General features: G+C 53.7%; 1 protein-coding gene across 2 annotated transcripts in view; it reads left to right on the top strand.

Moving 5' to 3' along the window:
• Nucleotides 1-939: 939 nt before the first annotated feature.
• ZFR2 (zinc finger RNA binding protein 2) overlaps nt 940-18,084 on the top strand; it is a 42,202-nt gene continuing 25,057 nt past the window's right edge. Inside the window, exon 1 of one of the 2 annotated variants that reach the window (XM_078443613.2) lies at nt 940-1,064. In XM_078443613.2, the coding sequence (XP_078299739.2) occupies nt 1,012-1,064 (53 nt within the window). In that variant the 5' untranslated portion in view covers nt 940-1,011. The remainder of the gene's footprint in view (nt 1,065-18,084) is intronic. The other variant, XM_078443612.2, reaches the window with a different exon arrangement.

Raw genomic sequence — 18,084 nt, 5'->3', positions numbered from 1 at the left:
TGGAGACAGGGTTTCTACTTGGGGTGATGAAAATGTTCTGGAATTACACAGTGGCGATGGTCACGCAATTGCGTACATGTACTAAAAACCATTGAGCAGCACACTTTAAATGGGTATGTGAATTCTATCTCGGTAAAGCTGTTATTAACCAAAAAAGCACCCTAACTGTAGGTCATAGTTTGTAGTCTGTAAGTGCTGCAGAGGACGGGCACCAAGGAGTTTTGTTCACTGTTGCGTCCCCCAAGGTGGCCAGGCTTGGCCAAGAAATCTCTCTCAAAATGACTTCCACTTAGAATAGGGTTTCTCAGCCTGGGCACTGGTGACTTTGGATCCGGTTCGTTCCGTGTGGGGCGTTCGGGGTGATGTGGAGGCTGAGCAGCATCCCTGGCCCCCACCCACTCGATGCCAGGAGCCCCCCAGTGTGACAATTACAGATGTCCCTAGACACCGTCCAGTGTCCCCTGGGGGCAAATCCCTCTGGTTGGGAACCACTAGTTTAAGGGTCACCAAATTTTAAGGCCCCACGAAAGGCTGCCCACCAGCGGGTCCCGAAGGACAAGCAGGACTTGGCTGTATCCATAGGGCCACATGTACCCCAGCCAGAGAGGTCAGCGGAACTCCCAAACTCACCCCAGTGGGACACAAAGTATAAGGCACTTCAGGCTCGCGTTCAGGGCGGGTCTTGGGGTGCCAGGCAGGGCCCCCCAAAGCCGAAGAAGGGCTGAAAGGAGGGCAGGGCTCCGGGAAGAGGCGGGGCTCGAAGCAGAGTCCCCGGAAGCTGAGCTGCCGGAGGGAAGGCGGGGCCCCGGGAAGGGGCGGGGCCCGAGGCGGAGACAGCTCGCGGACGCAATGGGAAGCGAGGAGGCGCGAGCTTCGCGCGGGGGGGCGGGGCCTGGGGCGCGTGGCGGCGCGCGAGCGGCACGCGGCCTGGGGGCGGGGCCCAGGGACGTCACCGCCGGCGGCTCCTCCCCTCGCGCCTCGGGTCGGCTCGTGCGCGCCAGAGACGCGAAGATGGCGGCGAGTGGCTGCCCCGGTTTCGCGCGCGGCGCCGGCCCTCCGTACAGGTAACGGCCCCCGCGCCGCCCGACCCCGGCCCCGGGGAAGCCGCGCGCCGACCGCAGCCAGGCGGGACACGGGCGGGGAGGCCTGCGCCAGCTGGGATGGCCGCGCAGCCGCGGACCCGTGTCTGTCAGGGGAGAGCGGCCCTGGGCCAGTCGGGGCACGGACACCGCGCCGGGCCTGACGTGGGGAGGGCAGCGGGCCCTGAGGCCGCCAGAGAAGCCAGGGCGGGGAGGGGACCCGTCCGGGCGTGGCGAGGGGCAGAGCTGGAGGGCACGAGCGCGGGGACCCCTGGGGACGGGGGCGGGGACCGGGACGGAGGCCGGCGAGGGTCCCGAGGGCTGCGGGGGAGGGGGCGCGGAGGCGGGAGCTGATGCGCGTCGCGGGCGCGGAGCCGGGCAGGGGGTGGAGCGGGGACCTTGGCGGAGGAGTGGGGAGTGGAAGCGGAGACTTGATTTAGGAGAGACCCGGGAGGGCACCTGGCGGGGCAGGGGGGGTGGGGTTTGGGGGTACTGACCCCTGATGGGGGTGGGGTGACCGGAGGGAGAGGCGGAGACATTGGCGAGGGGGATTGAGGCCTGATTGGCTCAGGTGGAAATTTGGTGGGGGGTGGGGGGGAGCAGACTTGGGGGAAGCCCTGAGACCCAATAGAAGGGTGGGGACGAGGGGCTTCCCGGGGAGGGGAACAGGAAGGGGGGGGGGTAGAGGATCCCGAGATCTTAAAAAAATCCGTGGAGTAGGTGTTTGCGTATTTACGGTCTGGTAAAGTACAGACACCCACGCATTGGGGGGCTGGGGGGAGGAGCCAAGAGAGAGGTGGGGGCAGGGATAGGAAGCAGCCCAGGGAAGGCGGGATCTTCAGGTAGAAGCGCGTGGGGTGTGCTGTACCCCAAGTGTACAAGTACGCTCCGCACGCCCTTCTCCAGGGCCTTTCCTTGGAGCATTTCTGCCGTCTCTGTGTCTCAGCCTGACACCCGAGACCCGAGACCCGGGGCTGCCCCTCCCCCCCTCCCCCAGCCCATCCTTTTCATTGCGTCGGCTTCCGCTCTCAGCCTGCTGAAGCTCCTGGGCCAGTTTCTCCCAGATCCCGAGGAAGCGAGGGTGCACACCGCCCCCCAGGCCCCCCAGAGACCCGTGTGCGCTGCACTGGGGGCCTTGCTGCAGGGTTCGGTTTCGGCTGGTTGAAAGTAGAGGGGTGGACAGTTAGGGCCGACCCCCCCCCCCCCCCAAGCCCGTCGTTGCGACGCTGCTGCGTTCTTTCCTCTGGGGTCACACGGAAACAGCGCCGGGCTTGGAAACAAGGGCTGCGGAGGGTGGGCGTGCTCCCCGTGTTTTCTGCCCTGGGAGCGACTTGTGAGGTGTGGGGTGGCCAGTCGTGGATGTTCTGCCGGCGCGGGGATGCACGCCGTTTCCTGCAGCGGAGTCTCATTTCGTTCCGTCCTTCCTTGCTTCCGTCACCCATGGGCAGGACTCCACTGGCCCCCCCAGGCTGCTGGAGGCGCCCCCTGTTGGAAGGGCATCACCCTCTGCCTGCTGGCCAGCGACTTCTTTCTTTTCCTCCTCGCTCGTTCCTGTTTCTTTCTCCAGTGCGTCCCTGGGTCACGAGTGGGAAATCCCTGGAATGTTACGTGTTCTGTTGACATTACCTTCCAGAGGAGAAATGGGCTATTTACGTGGTTAAAATTGCTAATTGCCAGGCTTCAGCAGATGTTTCTGTCATTTATTTTATTTTTTATTTAAAAAAAAAATTTTTTTTAACGTTTATTTATTTTTGAGACAGAGAGAGACAGAGCATGAACGGGGGAGGGGCAGAGAGAGAGGGAGACACAGAATCGGAAGCAGGCTCCAGGCTCTGAGCCATCAGCCCAGAGCCCGACGCGGGGCTTGAACTCACGAACTGCGAGATCGTGACCTGAGCTGAAGTCGGATGCTCAACCGACTGAGCCACCCAGGCGCCCCTCTGTCATTTATTTTAATTAAAACTTACACATTTTAGCCGAGCTATTCTGTCTGCATTCTGAGGATTTAGGTGATCGTGTGCTCGCATATCAGGAAAGGATGTAAAACTACCCCGAACAGAACCTCACGTTACTCTGTGTTTTAGAATTCTCTCCAAGAGTATGTTTTAAATTAAAAAAAAAATGTTTATTTGTTTTTGAGACAGAGCGTGAGTGGGGAAGGGGCAAAGAGAGAGGGAGACACAGAATCCAAGCAGGCTCCAGGCTCTGAGCTGGCAGCCCAGAGCCTGACGCGGGGCTCGAACCCACAAACCGTGAGATCATGACCTGAGCTGACATCTGACGCTCAACCAACGGAGCCACCCAGGTGCCCCAAATATGTGTTACTCTTTAAGAAAAGACGGGGCGCCTGGGTGGCTCAGTCGGTTAAGCGTCCGACGTCGACTCAGGTCACGATCTCGTGGTCCGTGAGTTCGAGCCCCGCGTCGGGCTCTGTGCTGACGGCTCAGAGCCTGGAGCCCGTTTCAGATTCTGGGTCTCCCTCTCTCTCTGCCCCTCCCCCGTTCATGCTCTGTCTCTCTCTGTCTCAAAAATAAATAAACGTCAAAAAAAAAAATTTAAGAAAAGAGTAGGGGCGCCTGGCTGGCTCAGTGGGTGGAGCATATGATTCTTGATCTCAGGGTTGAGCCTCCCCTTGGAAATAGAGATTGCTTAAAAAAATAAATTATTAAAAAAAAAAGTGTAAATTTAACAAACTGAAACATGGGGATCATAACGAAAGAAATTCCAGTCTCACAAAATCTTGAAAAGGGACCACCTGCGTTATCTGAATGACTTTAAGTTACCTACACATTTTCTTTTGGGGCAAATGGCTTTTGTTTAGACCCTTCAGCTGCTTTTACAGTATGTATTTCTTAGGTAATGTGCCACGGATAAACTAATTAGATATTGGGAGTGCCTATCAACTTTATGGTAGCTTTTGGACGACAGAATTTACCAAGCCCGTTTCGCAAATTGCCAAAGTGAAGACCACAGTTTTTAGAGGAGTTTTGAGTAAGTTTTCTTGCCTTTTAAACTTGATAACCGTAGCCCCGGCTGGGAATATTCCTCACGTTGTCCGTTCTTAGGGTTGGGATCTGAACTTTTTGAATTGGTGGTCAGTAGGGATTGGACGCACATTCACTTTTGAAGGTGTACGACAAACTTCAGTTACCTGTTGATAATGATGATTTCCATTGATTGGATATTAGGTGGTCTTTTAACTCTTCTAAGGTTCTGTTAGAGTCAGAGCTGCAGAGACCCACAGTGAAGGACTAATCCCGGGTGGAAAATTGAATTTGGCAGTGCTTCTCATGAGCCCCGAGTGCAGCTTCCAGTGCGAGCCGTTCAAGAACTCCAGCTAAGTTCTGCGTGGCTTTAAATCACTTGGCTGGTGGAAACGTCTAGAACTCCGAGCCGTATGCTGGCGGTCCATCCCGGTGGAACGGGACAGGCTGTAACAACACCTCCGTTGTCACATTTCCCTCTTCGTTCAGCGGGTTTGTGAACATCCCACCTGTGCCTTCCCATTCTTGTTAAGTCTAAATGAGACGGCTGCTGGATTTGGGGTAACGCTTGGTTTCTCACCAAGAGAAGCTTGCGGTGTACGTTTTAATCGGCCGCATTCCTTCATCTGGAATGCAGCATGTTTGATGGGTGGGCCCCCATCCGAGCCGGTTAGTGATGATAAAAGTGCTGGTTATCAGCTCTTGAACCCTGTAAGTCCAGGCGCTTGATTGCTCAGGGGATCCTCGCAGAAACCCTTTGAGGTAGTTTCTACGGCGGCTGTGCTGTGGATGAGGAGAACGAGGCTCCGGGCGCACTGACTGGTGTGGGGTCCCCGTGGTGGTAAGTGGTGGGGTCCAGCTGGGGAAGCAGGCTGCCTGGCTCCGAGGCCGTGCCCTTGCCCCACCGTGGGGTGTGCTGAACCCCGGATGTGATTGCGGTGGCAGAACCCAGCCTCGCGGTGAGACCTGCCGGCAGAGACCAGGTTACTGCCTTTCTTTACGCTTACTGGCCTGGATCCTGTCCCCCTCGTTTGGGTCCCCATCACATTGTGCTGTGGGGCCAGATTCTTCAGATCTTAAAAAACTACCGTCCCCGGAACGTGGAAGCCAAGGGAGTGTCTGGCCTGGTGCCACCAGGATGGTAACGACACCCCAACCTATTTCTCTCAAAAATCTCTCCCAGAGGCAACACGTGGCTTGGGAAAGGCAGCAGAGCCCACGCCAACCGTGGAGAGCAGCGCGGGCAGCCCCGGTGCCGGCAGACGGAAGGTCGCGCCCGCTCCGGAGCCCCTTGCTCCGTCCGGTGTGGCTGCAGCCAGATTCAGAGCAGTCTCTGTCATGTGCATGTCCGGGCCTGCCTCCGTCGTCTGCCCCTCTGCCCCTCTGCCCCTCGTGGGTCTCCACACGTTCCAGAGTAAACCTGACCCACCACCTGTCTCCTGAGCTTGGGTCCAAGGAGCACAGGCTGCCGGGGAGAATCTGGTGTCGCTGCCTCAGGGGCCAGTGGGACTCCTGCCACCGTGTCCAGAAGCAGGGTTGCGTTAGACATCGGGGGAGTGGGGCCCGGGGAGGGGAGGGGGGGGCCTCCAGCTCAGTTTGGAGGAATCCTGACAAAAGTCTTCACTTGGGCAGCACCTTCTAGTTACTCGCAGGTGGGCTTGATGGGCCCTGGAACAGCACGAACCTTCCTGTCAGATGTGGTTCCCGTTGCCTTTTTAAAGGCCCATCTCAGTGAGGCTGAAATACTCGGTAGGGACCTGCCGAAAGAGGTACTTGGACGTCTGGTTGTCGTTCAGAGAGTGTGTGCGTGTGCAGGGGAGGGACAGAGGGAGGGAGGGAGGGAGGGAGAGAATCCCAAGCAGACTCCACACTGTCAGCACAGAGCCCGATGAGGGGCTCAGACTCAGGAACCGCGAGATCGTGACCGGAGCCAAATCAAGAGTCAGATGCTCAGCCGACCGAGCCGCCCAGGCCTCCTCTTTTATGTTTTCTGCGTGTCTTTTCTGTGTCGGTGACACTGTAAATCTGGAGCGTGCTGTTTACTTGTGGAACATTCTTTAGAATCTTCACAGGAAGAGGTTTGGCACCACCCAAGGTCTAATGGATTGGTAACTGCTCCCTAGTTATGTCCCTTCTACCGGGGTGTCTGCCACCAGTGGGGAACTGAAATTCTCCGCCTTCTCTTTCTGACGATACTTGTGTTATATGATAATTTTAACGTTGCTGGATATCTTTTAGCTGGAAACTTCATTTGTAAATATTTTGGGAAATGGGATTTTTTTTTGGGGGGGGGGTAGTAGGTATTTTGCTATGGGCATTTTCCCCCCCAAAGGTAAACTGCGTTTGTGGCACTCACTATCCATATGCTTTTGTAAATTAGCATATCCCGGGTCACTTATTTGTTTACTAAGAATCGAGAATTGTTCTGCTTTGATTCTGTAGCATTTCGTATTTTGGAAAGTCCGTTCTGGTGACAGGTTAACTCCTCGATGAGTTTTGTTCTCTGGAAGCAAAATGAGCCATAACATCCAAGAGCCTTGCAGTGAATGTTTTTGAGAAGCCAGTGGCTTCTTCTCAATGTAAATGTCATTGAGACATTGCTTGAATCCAGGGTTGGTAGGTGGATGTCTGTTGTACTTGGCTCAGGAGAACGTCAGATTGGCTGTCTAGTCCTGCCTCCCCCTGTTGACACGAGGTGCGTGTGTCAGACCAGTGTAGACGTGGCCGTGCAGGTTCTTCCACAGCAAGAGAAGGCTGGAGCCACAGATGACCCCTCGCCAGTCCCCAAACATTGGCCTGTCATCATCGTGGCTCCCAGCAGTAGAATGGTGTGGCCACCTGAACCCCGGTTGGACTTTGTTTCACTTGCGCTGCTTCTGGGAGGACCCAGCAGAGTATCGTCAAGACGGCGTTCTTGAGCACCTGACTGAAGAGCTAACCACATAGCCACCCTCCATGTGGGGACTATGTTCCTTTGCAGAAGGGATGGAAGAGAATTCCGGGAGCTGCACTGCCAGGCACAGAATCCAGCTCACCCTGCAGGCTGGGGAAGCTCCTGTCACCGGTCCCTGGAGTCCCTGCCTCAGGAACGTTGAGCAGCCCAGTGGCCCTGCCTTGAGGAGCCACGCTGGCCCTGATTTGGAGCTGGAGACTCTTGACCACAGTTTAAAGAAGTTGGGGGTTGGGGAATGAAATCCTCTCATCTTCTCAAGAGCCCAAGGATTTAGCTTATGAAACCCCTTTCCAGGACGTTGAGATGTTTTTCGGGGGTATCTGGATCTGAAACGGACATTTCACATCGAGAAGGCGCATAAGGCTTTCATAATTAAAAAAAAAAAAAAAATCTAAAAAATCAGAATCGTGGGGCACCTGGCAGGCTCATTCAATAGAGCATGCAACTCTTAATCTCCGGGTCTTGAGTTCAAGCCCCGTGTTGGGTGTGGAAGTTACTTAAGTAAACTTTTAAAAAATTAAGAAAATACAAAATCTTAAAAAAAAAAATCAGAATTGTTATGGGTATGAACGTATACAATGTGTTACATGTTTTGAATATAAAAACCTCATGAACCGAAGTGCCAAATGAACTCATCCCTGTTCACGTATGTGTGTACGCGTAAAGTAATTGAGTGTGATCTTACCGACAATAAAACAGACTTGGAAATGTCCTTCCTGATGAATGTCTTTCACGACCATATCAGCGAGCGTTGGGTGTCGGAGTTCACGACGCACCGTCTAACTCTGAATGTTATCCAACCCCGCGAGAAGTCACAGATGCACGTGGAAAACTGCACCCAGGTCAGGGTGCCGGAGCCCAGTTTTCTCTCCGTGGCACTACAGGATGGGAGATCTTTGACGTTGAGAGTTCCAGCTGCTTGGCCCTCGGATTTAATCTCAGTCGGGCTTAGTTTTTGCCACTTGGGGGAGTGGTAGGAGGGGGGCGACAAATAGGTAAAGACCTTATGTTCTGGGAGGATTTAAAAGGAGGGTACTGAGCGAAGGTTCTCAGCACTGTGACTGCAGGAAAATCTCTTATTCCACTTGATTTTTTCCCTCAGATTCTGCATGTTTCTGGTTGTGTGTGTGTGTGTGTGTGTGTGTGTGTGTGTTCCCACTGAGTATGACCCATTGAAAGTCGTGTGTAACAGATCACCCTTACAGCAACCTCGGAACGACCCTTCGCTACCTGCTGTAGGTTCCTCAGATCACCCTTCTGAATCTGAAGCGAGGTCTGCGCTCCAGGTCCCATGTGTCTTTTACGGTTGGCCTTTCAGGAGCAAGCAAGAGCGTGTCCCACAGGAGAGAGCCCTGGCTCAGGGAACCTGGCCTCAGACAAATCCCTTACATCTCCAGCCCTCGGTGTCCCCTTCCGTTAGGTGACTGGGCAAAATGGTATCAGCGAGTCTGGCCAGCCTTGCCTTCTAAAATCTCATCTGGATGATCTCCTCAAAAAAATCCCGACTCCCCAAAACAAACATTTAGACCGAAAAACCACGAGGAGATAGGACCCAGACGAGGGTGCCAGCCGGGACTTACTGCTTCTCCTGTGCCAGCAGGTGCCCAGCACTTCGCCCCCCAGCTTCCAGCCTCCGCTCTTCTCCCTCCTGGGCAGATGGCACCAACCAGGCCCTTGTTAGGGCGTCCTCGTGGTGGGGACAGTGGCCCTCGGCCGTGTAGTGCGGTGACACGCCCTCCCTTCGAACGATGGGTGACGTCCAGCTGAAGCGGCACAGAGTTTATTGTCCTGGCTTAAGGGGAGGCTTCACCAAGAGCAGATTTGTGGCTTCTCATCCCTGTTCCTCAACCACCACTCCCAACCCTTGGTCTCCACCGGGGGTTGAAAAGCGGCAGCCTGCGCACGATGTTTGTTCTCACGCCTGCTTTCTTCCACCCGAGCGGTGGACCAGTTGCTTGCTTTCTTTGTATTGGTTGCTAGCGTTCATTCTTTTTATTTTTTTTTAGGTTTATTTATTGACAGAGAGAGAGCGAGCGAGCGAGCATGAGCGGGGAAGGGGCAAAAGACAATCCCAAACAGCGCGGAACCCGGTGTGGGGCTCAAACTCACAAACTGGGAGATCATGACCTGAGCCAAAATCAAGAGTCAGCCATTTAACTGACTGAGCCAGCCAGGTGCCCTGGTTGTATTTAAAAATTGGGAGACTTTGGGGCACCTGGCTGGCTCAGCCAGAGAAACATGTGACTTTTGATCTGGTCATGAGCTTGAGCCCCACATTGGGTGTAGAGATTTCTTAAATAAATAAAAACTTAAAAAAATAGAAATAAATAAAAATTGGGAGACTTTGCAAAAATCCTGATTTCTAGTCTTGTTAAAATCCGATCTGGCAACCCCAGAATGCATTTTATGCCCCTGACTGTGCCAGGTGCTATAGCACATGAGCTCCTATTTAATTGTCCCACAATCTCAAGAGGTGCGTGTTCCCATTTTACAGGCTAGTAAACCAAGGGTAGGAGAGAGTAAGTGACTTGCTCCAGGCCCCAGTGAGCAGAGCCGGGACTGGAAGTTGGGTGGTCTGGCTCTGGTGCCATGCCCGTCCCCCTGGGCTGTGGCTCTCCTCCTAGTTCCTAATCTTGAAACCTCTCTGACTCCAACCCAGTCCTCATGCAGAAGCCTCAGCCTCTCTTCTCTGCCATCTTGCTTGAAGGGAATGTCTCATTTGTGCTTGTAGGATTTTAGTCTATGGAGGTGCCTGAGTGAGGACGCAGAGAGGTCCATGCCATGGCAAAAAGAACTTGGTACGGTTCACAAGACAGGGGCCCACAAACGTATGGCCAACTCATCTTTGACAAAGCAGGAAAGAATATCCAATGGAACAAAGACAGTCTCTTCAGCAAGTGGTGCTGGGAACACTGGACAGCGACAGGCAGAAGAATGAACCTGGACCACTTTCTCACACCAGACACAAAAATAAACTCAACATGGATGAAAGACCTAAGCGTAGGACAGGAAGCCATCAAAATCCTCAGGGAGAAAGCAGGCAAAAATCTCTTCGACTTTGGCCGCAGCAACTTCTTACTCAACACGTCTCCGGAGGCAAGGGAAACCAAAGCAAAAATGAACTACTGGGACCTCATCAAAATAAAAAGCTTCTGCACAGCGAAGGAAACAATCGGCAAAACTAAAAGGCGACTGACGGAATGGGAGAAGATATTTGCAAACGACACGTCAGATAAAGGGTTGGTATCCAAGATCTATAAAGAACTTATCAAACTCAACACCCAAAAAAAACCCAAATAATCCGGTGAAGAAATTGGCGAAAGACATGAATAGACGCTTCTCCAAAGAAGACATCCAGATGGCCAACCGACACCTGAAAAAATGCTCAACATCACTCATCATCAGGGAAATACGAATCAAAACCACCATGAGATAACCCCTCACACCTGTCAGAATGGCCAACAGTAACAACTCAGGTAACAACAGATGTTGGTGAGGATGTGGAGAGAGAGGATCTCTTTTTCACTGCTGGTGGGAATGCAAACTGGTGCGGCCACTCTGGAAAACAGTATGGAGGTTCCTCAAATAATTAAAAATGGAACTACCCTACGACCCAGCCATTGCACTGCAAGGCATTTACCCAAGGGATACAGGTGTGCTGTTTCGAAGGGACACATGCACCCCCATGTTTGTAGCAGCACTATTGACAATAGCCAAAGTATGGAAAGAGCCCAAATGGCCATCAATGGATGAATGGATAAAGAAGATGTGGTGTGTGTATATGTGTGTATATATATATATATATACATATATACATATACACACACATATATACATATATACATATATACACAAAATGGAGTATTACTCGGCAATCAAAAGAATGAAATCTTGCCATTTGCAACCATGTGGATGGAACTGGAGGGTATTATGCTAAGTGAAATTAGTCAGAGAAAGACAGAATTCACATGACTTCACTCATATGAGGACTTTAAGAGACAAAACAGATGAACATAAGGGAAGGGAAACAAAAATAATATAAAAACAGGGAAGGGGACAAAACATAAGAGACTCTTAAATATGAAAAACAAACAGGAGGGGTTATGGGAGGGGGGATGGGTTAAATGGATAAGGGACATTAAGGGATTTACTCCTGAAATCATTGTTGTACTATATGCTAACTAACTTGGATGTAAATTAAAAAAATAATAAATTTAAAAAAATACCACACACACACATGGCAGAAAAAAAGAGAAAAAAAAAAAACAATTCCCGAGACGGGGACATGCCACATCACACAGGCCCACGTAAAATTTGCCACTTCACCCCGACGACTGCTTTTTGGTGCACCCGTTCCAGCAGGGACTCTTGACTGGGGCCTGTGAAGCCCAGGGGATGGCAGGCACAATGCCATTTCCAAGGAACCACAGGGGAGGAAGTCCCAGCTTCGCCGGCTTCTTAAAAGGAGCCAGAAAGAAAGCTGTTAGAACTTGGGAGAGGATGAGATGACCGAAGGCCTTCCGTGAAGGGGAGCCTGAGAAGGAGTGTGGGGTGCTCTTCCTTTGGACCCGTGGCAAAGGTCTGGGTGGGAGAGGCAAGTCTCTGCTGCCCCGTTGGCTGCTTTTCTGCCCAAGTGCTAGGCCAGTCGCCAATCCCCAAGCTGTGGTGTCCTCACCCATTTTTGCGGGTCTGAATTTACCAGCAGCGCTTTTGACATCGGGGTGGTCACTCTGGGGTGGGCACTGTGGGGTGTGGAGCAGCCTCCCTGGCATCTCACTTTGTGCCAAGAGCACCCCCGGTCGTGACAACCTCAGGTGTCCCCGGCATCACTCCACCTTCCCTAGGGGTGGCATCACCCCAGGGGAGGGCCCTTCCTCTGGATTTCGGCTTCCCTACGGGCCGGGCCTGTGGAGATTCTTTCCCGTGAGCTGTGTTCCTGCTCACTCGTCTCCTAAGTGTGGCAGATTGGCTGCCAAAATGTCCCTGTCCTTCATTCCTTCTCACGTCCTCACTTGTCCGCCATGACCTGGCAGCTCGTCCCATCTAGAAATGACGTTGGGCTCCCTGGCCCTTGGACCTGGGCTTCCTTGTGCCTCGTCTTGCTAACAGACAGCAGTGGGAGTGATACAGCCGTAGTTGACACCCCCCCCCCCCCAAATTCCGAACGGAAACCTACTTCCCAGGGTGATGGTATTAGGAGGTGGGGCCTCTGGGGAGGGGTTAGGTCATGAGGGTGCAGCCCCCATGAATGGGATGAGTGCCCTCGCCCCGCCCTCCCTGTGAGGACACAGTAGGAAGATGGCAGTGTGTGGTGTGAACCAGCAGACCGTCCCTCACCAGACGTGGAATCTGCCAGCACCTCGGTCTTGGACTTTGGCCTCTAGAGCCTTTGCCCAGGTCCCTGCCACCTCGGGAACGCTGCCGCATGAAGGACGCAAGGCTGGCCCTGGAGGTGGAGAGAGCCACAGCGTCCATCCGGCAGCCAGCCGCCCTCTAGAAGTAGCCTGCCTGCTTGCCGCTGACCTCAGATGCGAGGCGGCCCAGCCTACACAATCACAAGTGAAATAAGCGATTGCTGTTTTAAAAAAAATTTTTTTTGGAATGTTTATTTTTGAAAGAGAGAGAGGGACAGAGCACAAGTGGGGGGAGAGGCAGAGAGCGAGGCGGAGACCCAGAATCTGCAGCAGGCTCCAGGCCCTGAGCTGTCAGCACAGAGCCCGATGCTGGGCTCGAACTCCTAAGCTACGAGATCATGACGCGAGCTGAAGTCCTACGCTTCTCCGACTGAGCCACCCCGGTGCCCCAGGCAATTGCTGTTTTAAGCCAGGAAGCGGCAAACCTTTTGAGTAAATGGCCAGAGGGTAAATACTTGCAGCTTTCTGTGTATCTGAGTTCAGGCTGCTGTAACAAAGTACCATGGACGGGGAGGGGTGGCGCCTGTAAGCAGTGGGAACACATCCCCCCTTGTGGAGGCTGCCGTCTGAGGCCAGGGAGCCAGCAAGGACCCTGCACGGAGGAGGTGGGGACGGGGAAGCGGTCTCCCCTGGGACTCCAGGGCACTCACGAGGGCTCCAACCTCATGACGCCATCTAATCTTCATCCTCCAAAGGCCCTGCCTCTCACGCTATCGCACGGAGGGGTGGGGTTTCCACATCCAAATTCTGGGACGCGAAGAGTCAGTCCCCGTTCCAGGCTGCACTGTGTCCGTGGCAGCTACTGGTCTCTAGCCACTGCAGGACAGGACGCGAACCAGTGGGTGCGGCCGTGTGCCATCGGAACTTCAGGTTTTGACTCAAATGTGAATTTCACCTAGTTGTCACGTGTCACGAGACGCCACTCCTTTCACTTTCTCCAACCATTTGAAAACGGGAAACCCACTCTGCTGTGGGCCACACAGAAGCAGGCAGTGGGCAGATGTGGCTGTCCCTGGTCAAACCTTGCTTAAAACCCTCTCCTTTCTCCCTGTAGTTCTCCGCCTGGGCTCTGCCGGGTCTCTCCTGAGAGTGGGTGTGAGATGCGTGTGCCCTCCCTGAGTCCGACGGGACACCCCACGCTCCCACTTCTTTGTGGGGCTCACTTAGCTACATACAGGCAAGGTGGCACTCCATCCCCTCAGACCATGAACACCAACAGTGTCCTCATGGTGTCGTGGGTTGTTCAGGATAAGGCGGGCCTAGTGTTCCCTTTCTGGGTCACAGCCAGCACTTTGGTCTTTGTCACCAAACATTTACTACCCTTGACTGCTCTGCACGGCCCCACTTTAAGTGTTTGTAGAGCCCTGAAGCAGGAAGGGTGGGTGTGCCAGCCGCCCGGCCATCAGTGGGAACCGCCCCCGTCGCCCCCCACCCCCACCCCGGCCTCTCCCAAGTCCAGAAGAGGCCTTGCAGGGAAGGGTGACTGGGATTTGGGTGGGTGGGGCTTGGATGCAGCCCACCAGGCCGAGAGAAGGGCCGGGTGTGGACAACGAAATGGGAGAGGCGCACAGGGGCTGACAGGAAAACTGTCCTGTGTCCTGAGGGACAGAGGCTGTGTGGGGTGACAGGAGGCTGGACAGTGAGCTCAGGGCTCTCAGATGTGAGGCAGAATCTGGGTTTTATGCAGTAAGCAATTAGGAGTCACCAAGAAAATCTCACCACAAGATTTGTCCTGTTTTAGGATGCTCAGGTGGTGCTATAGGCTGAACTGTGGCCCCCCCCCCTCCCCCGCCCAACTCCTGTGAAGCCCAGCCCCCCATGCGAGTGTATTTGGAGGTAGGGCCTCTAACGAAGTCATTACGGTTAAGCAAGGACACGGGTGGGTCTAGGGCAGCCATCCTGGCCCCATTCTGTAGGCTGGGCTTGGGGGCAGGTGGTGGGGGCCCCGGGCTGGACAGGAAGCCGGCACAAGAAGACACGTGGAGAAGGTCCGTGGAACATACCTTGCAGCATTGCTTTAGCACAGAGACGTTGGAAATCATGTTTGGTGGTTTAAAGAGATGCCCGTGAACTCTCTGATGCCCCTCCCGTCAAAAGTCAGGGCCTGACCCTCTGCCCCGGAGTGTGGGTTAGATGCGGTGATTCACTTCTCACCAGCGGAGTGTGGCACGTTTGGCCGTGTGATCGACTTCTGGGGCTGGGCCACGACAAGTCCAGTTTCGGCCTGGACCCCCCCCCCCCCCCCCCCCCCGGCGTCTCGGTTTTCTCTCTGGCGGGAGCCAGTAGCCATGTCGTAAGAACGCAGTGCCGGGGAGGCCCGGACGGCAGGATCAAGGCCTCTCGCGAACAGCCAGCACCGAACTGCCAACCGCGTGAGGGAACATCCCAGACGCACAGCCCGCTGCCCTGGTCAAGCCTTCAGTGATGCCGTCCCGGCCAGCATCTAGTTGGCAACCTCCTAAGGTCGGTGAGCCGGAGCCCAGCCACTCCAGTCCCGAATTCCTGGCCCACAGACACCATGAAGACAGATATTACTGTTTGAAACCACATCACCGGGGATAATTCTTGACTCAGAGATACGTACCTAACACGTAATATAAATTTCTATCAACGGGAAGATAAGCAGGTGAGCTGTGATGTATTCAGACGAGTAGGTAATCAGCCTTGAAGTTCGGGAGGCCCCGGGAGGAAAGCGTGAACGGAAGCCTGCATGCCAGATGTCTCAATATTGCAACGTTACAAACCAAGCTGGCAAAAAGTTACATACGGTATGTTTATCCTACCTACCCTGACAAACATACCTTTCTAGCAACAACAACAACAACAACAACAAAGAGGCTAAGGGTTTTGTGGCTGGCAGAACAGCAGAGATGACTGAGTTTATTTCTTGCGCGTGCCAGCATGCTGTTGATGGGCTAGTGCTGCCTGGATGTCTTAAATAAGATGAAGACATACTAATTCAGAAATGAGTCTATATTCTGTAAAATATTTCTCTTAGGTGCCCCAGTTTCAGCATGAATGATGTTGGCAGTAATCAAGATTTTCATGTCCTTTCGAGTTTGTTACAGAAATGCCCTGAAGCAGCTGTCATGGATGGGCTGACTTGTGTCCTCCTAAAATTTATCTCTTGAAGTCCTAAACCCCAAGATCCCACTCAGATGTGACTGTATTTGGAGATGAGGGTCCTTAAAGGGGTGATTCGGTCAAAATGCGGTCGCAAACGTGGGCCCTGATCCGGTCTGACTCTTGTCCTCGTAAGAGGAGGCGAGGACACAGACACCCACGGAGGGACGACCGTGTGAGGACGGGGGAAAAGACGGTGTCTGCACGCTCGGGAGAGATACCTCGGAAGGAACCAAGCCTGCCAGCTCCTTCGTCTTGGACCTCCAGCCCGTAAAATTGTGGGAAAATGAATACCTGGTGTTTGAGCCACTGTGCGTAACGGCAGCCGTGGCAAAGGAACACGGCCCCTTTCCCGTCAGGCTTCTGCCTCTGGACTGCAGAGCACATGACGGGGCGGCGTCCAGAGCCTGAGTCCCCGCAGGGACGGATCCTCAGAGGGGTGTGCATTCTTACCCACACGGGTGCCCGGGGGCGCGAGGCCTTCATTTCTGCTGGAACCCCAATGGAGAAAGGCTGAGGTAAGGCTCTAACCAGGAGACGTGGGTAAAGCCCAAGGGTTCAAAACAGGTGTATTTTCACCAAAGATGCTGAGTGAGTGTAAAACGTGGAGAAAGCAACGTAATTTTTCATGTGTTTCTAAAAAGTTTCTTAAAATATTAAAAATTTTTTATTAATGTTAGGAAAACATGTGGGTCGAGATGGGGAATGACTGCTAGTGCTCATGACTTTGTTTTTTCTTACTGTCGTAGCGAGATAAATACAACATAAAACTCACCATCTCTGAGTGCACAGCTCAGAGGCGTCGGGCACACACACTCTGTCGTGCAGCCACCCCCACCACCCGGCTCCAGAACTTTCCATCTCCCCAAACCGGGACTCTGTTCCCACGAAGCGCTGACTCTCCCTGCCCCCCTGCTGCCCCCCACCCCAGGGGCTCCCACCGTCTACTGTCTGTCTCTGTGGACAGGCCTCCTCTAGGAACTTCCTGTGAGTGGGGTCATGCAGGACATGTCCTTCTGTGTCTGGCTTCTGTCACTGTGTGCAGCGTCCTCACGGTCTGTCCACAGGGTGGCAGGTGGCAGGACGTCCTTCCTTTCAGAGACTGGATCATATTCTGTTGTGTGTGTGTGTAGGCCGTATTTTCCTTTCATGTCATAGAGCAAGAAGTGGGGAGAACGGTCTCCCCAGGGCCTGAACCGGGTTAGTCACTAAAGCAGGTGGGGACAGAGATCCCTGTGTGCTTAGTAAAGGTGTGTGCGTTTGTGATGTGTGGGACCTTCTTTTTTTAAACATTTTTTTAGTGTCTATTTATTTTTGAGAAAGAGTGCAAGCAGGGGAGGGGTGGAGAGAGTGAGACAGATGATCCCAAACAGGCTCCGTGCTATCAGCACAGAACCCGACGTGGGGCTCGAACCCATGAGCCGCAAGATCATATCTGAGCTAAAGTTGAACACTCAACTGACTGAGCCCCCCAGGTGCCCCTAGGTGGGGCCTTCTAATGCAGCGTTGCCCCATCAGAGTTTCCGTGATGAAGGAGACGTTCTGTATCTGTGCCTTCCACCATGGTAGCCACTAGCCACGTGTGGCTCTCAAAACCCAAATTAGTTAAAATTAAACTACATTTGGGGCGCCTGGGTGGCTCGGACGGTTAAGCGTCCGACTTCGGCTCAGGTCATGATCTCACCATTCCCGGGTTTGAGCCCCGCGTCGGGCTCTGTGCCGACAGCTCGGAGCCTGGAGCCTGCTTCGGATTCTGTGTCTCCTTCTCTCTCTGCCCCTCCCCTGTTCACACTCTGTGTGTCTCTCTCTCTGCCTCTCAAAAATAAGTAAACGTTAAGAAAATTTAAAAAAATTAAACTACATTTGAATTCCATTCCTGCGTCACCTGAGCCGTGTTGTAAGTGCGTCGGGGCCACGTGTGGCCAATGCTGGTGTGTTGGACAGTGGCAGCTCTAAGATGTGGGGCCGGGTCAGGGGCCGTCTAGCCCAAGTAGAAGGGCAGTAGGGGACCTAACAGTTGCGAATGAAGGAAGCACAGGTGTTTGTCTCCATCCGGGTTCCTTCCAGACGGCCTGGGGGGGGGGGGTTGGGGGGGGGGGGGAGGCAGGTCGCAGGGTCAGATGAGTAACAAGGACGTAGCTTTACACACAGCATCACACTGAAAAGCGACAGTGCTGTGTGAAGACTCAATTCGAATGTGGCAAAAGCACAAAGCTCATGGCCGGTCGCGGCAGGGAGGGAAGGGGATCTGATGGGGGGATTGAGTTCTCGCTGTTGAAAGAAACTTGGAAGCAAATGTGGCAAAATAGCAACGCTCATTGCACCTCAGCGGTGTGCGCCGTGTTCTTTGTTTGAAACGTTTTGTGATAAGTCTCGGCACCGAGGGGATTCAGAGAGCCGGTCAGGCATCCACTTGATCTGCTTTTGGACCAAGAAAGTCTGTAAAACGGTAGGCCGAGAAGCAAAAATCTCACCAGTGGCTGACTTGAGCCGAACTGTTCCTCCTAATGGGTAGGGTGCTGCTGCTTTCC

The sequence above is a fragment of the Panthera onca genome, chromosome A2 (genome assembly GCF_046562875.1).
Source record: "Panthera onca isolate mPanOnc1 chromosome A2, mPanOnc1 haplotype 2, whole genome shotgun sequence".
Taxonomy (NCBI): Eukaryota; Metazoa; Chordata; class Mammalia; order Carnivora; family Felidae; genus Panthera; species Panthera onca.
This window is presented reverse-complemented; position numbering and strand designations above follow the sequence as displayed.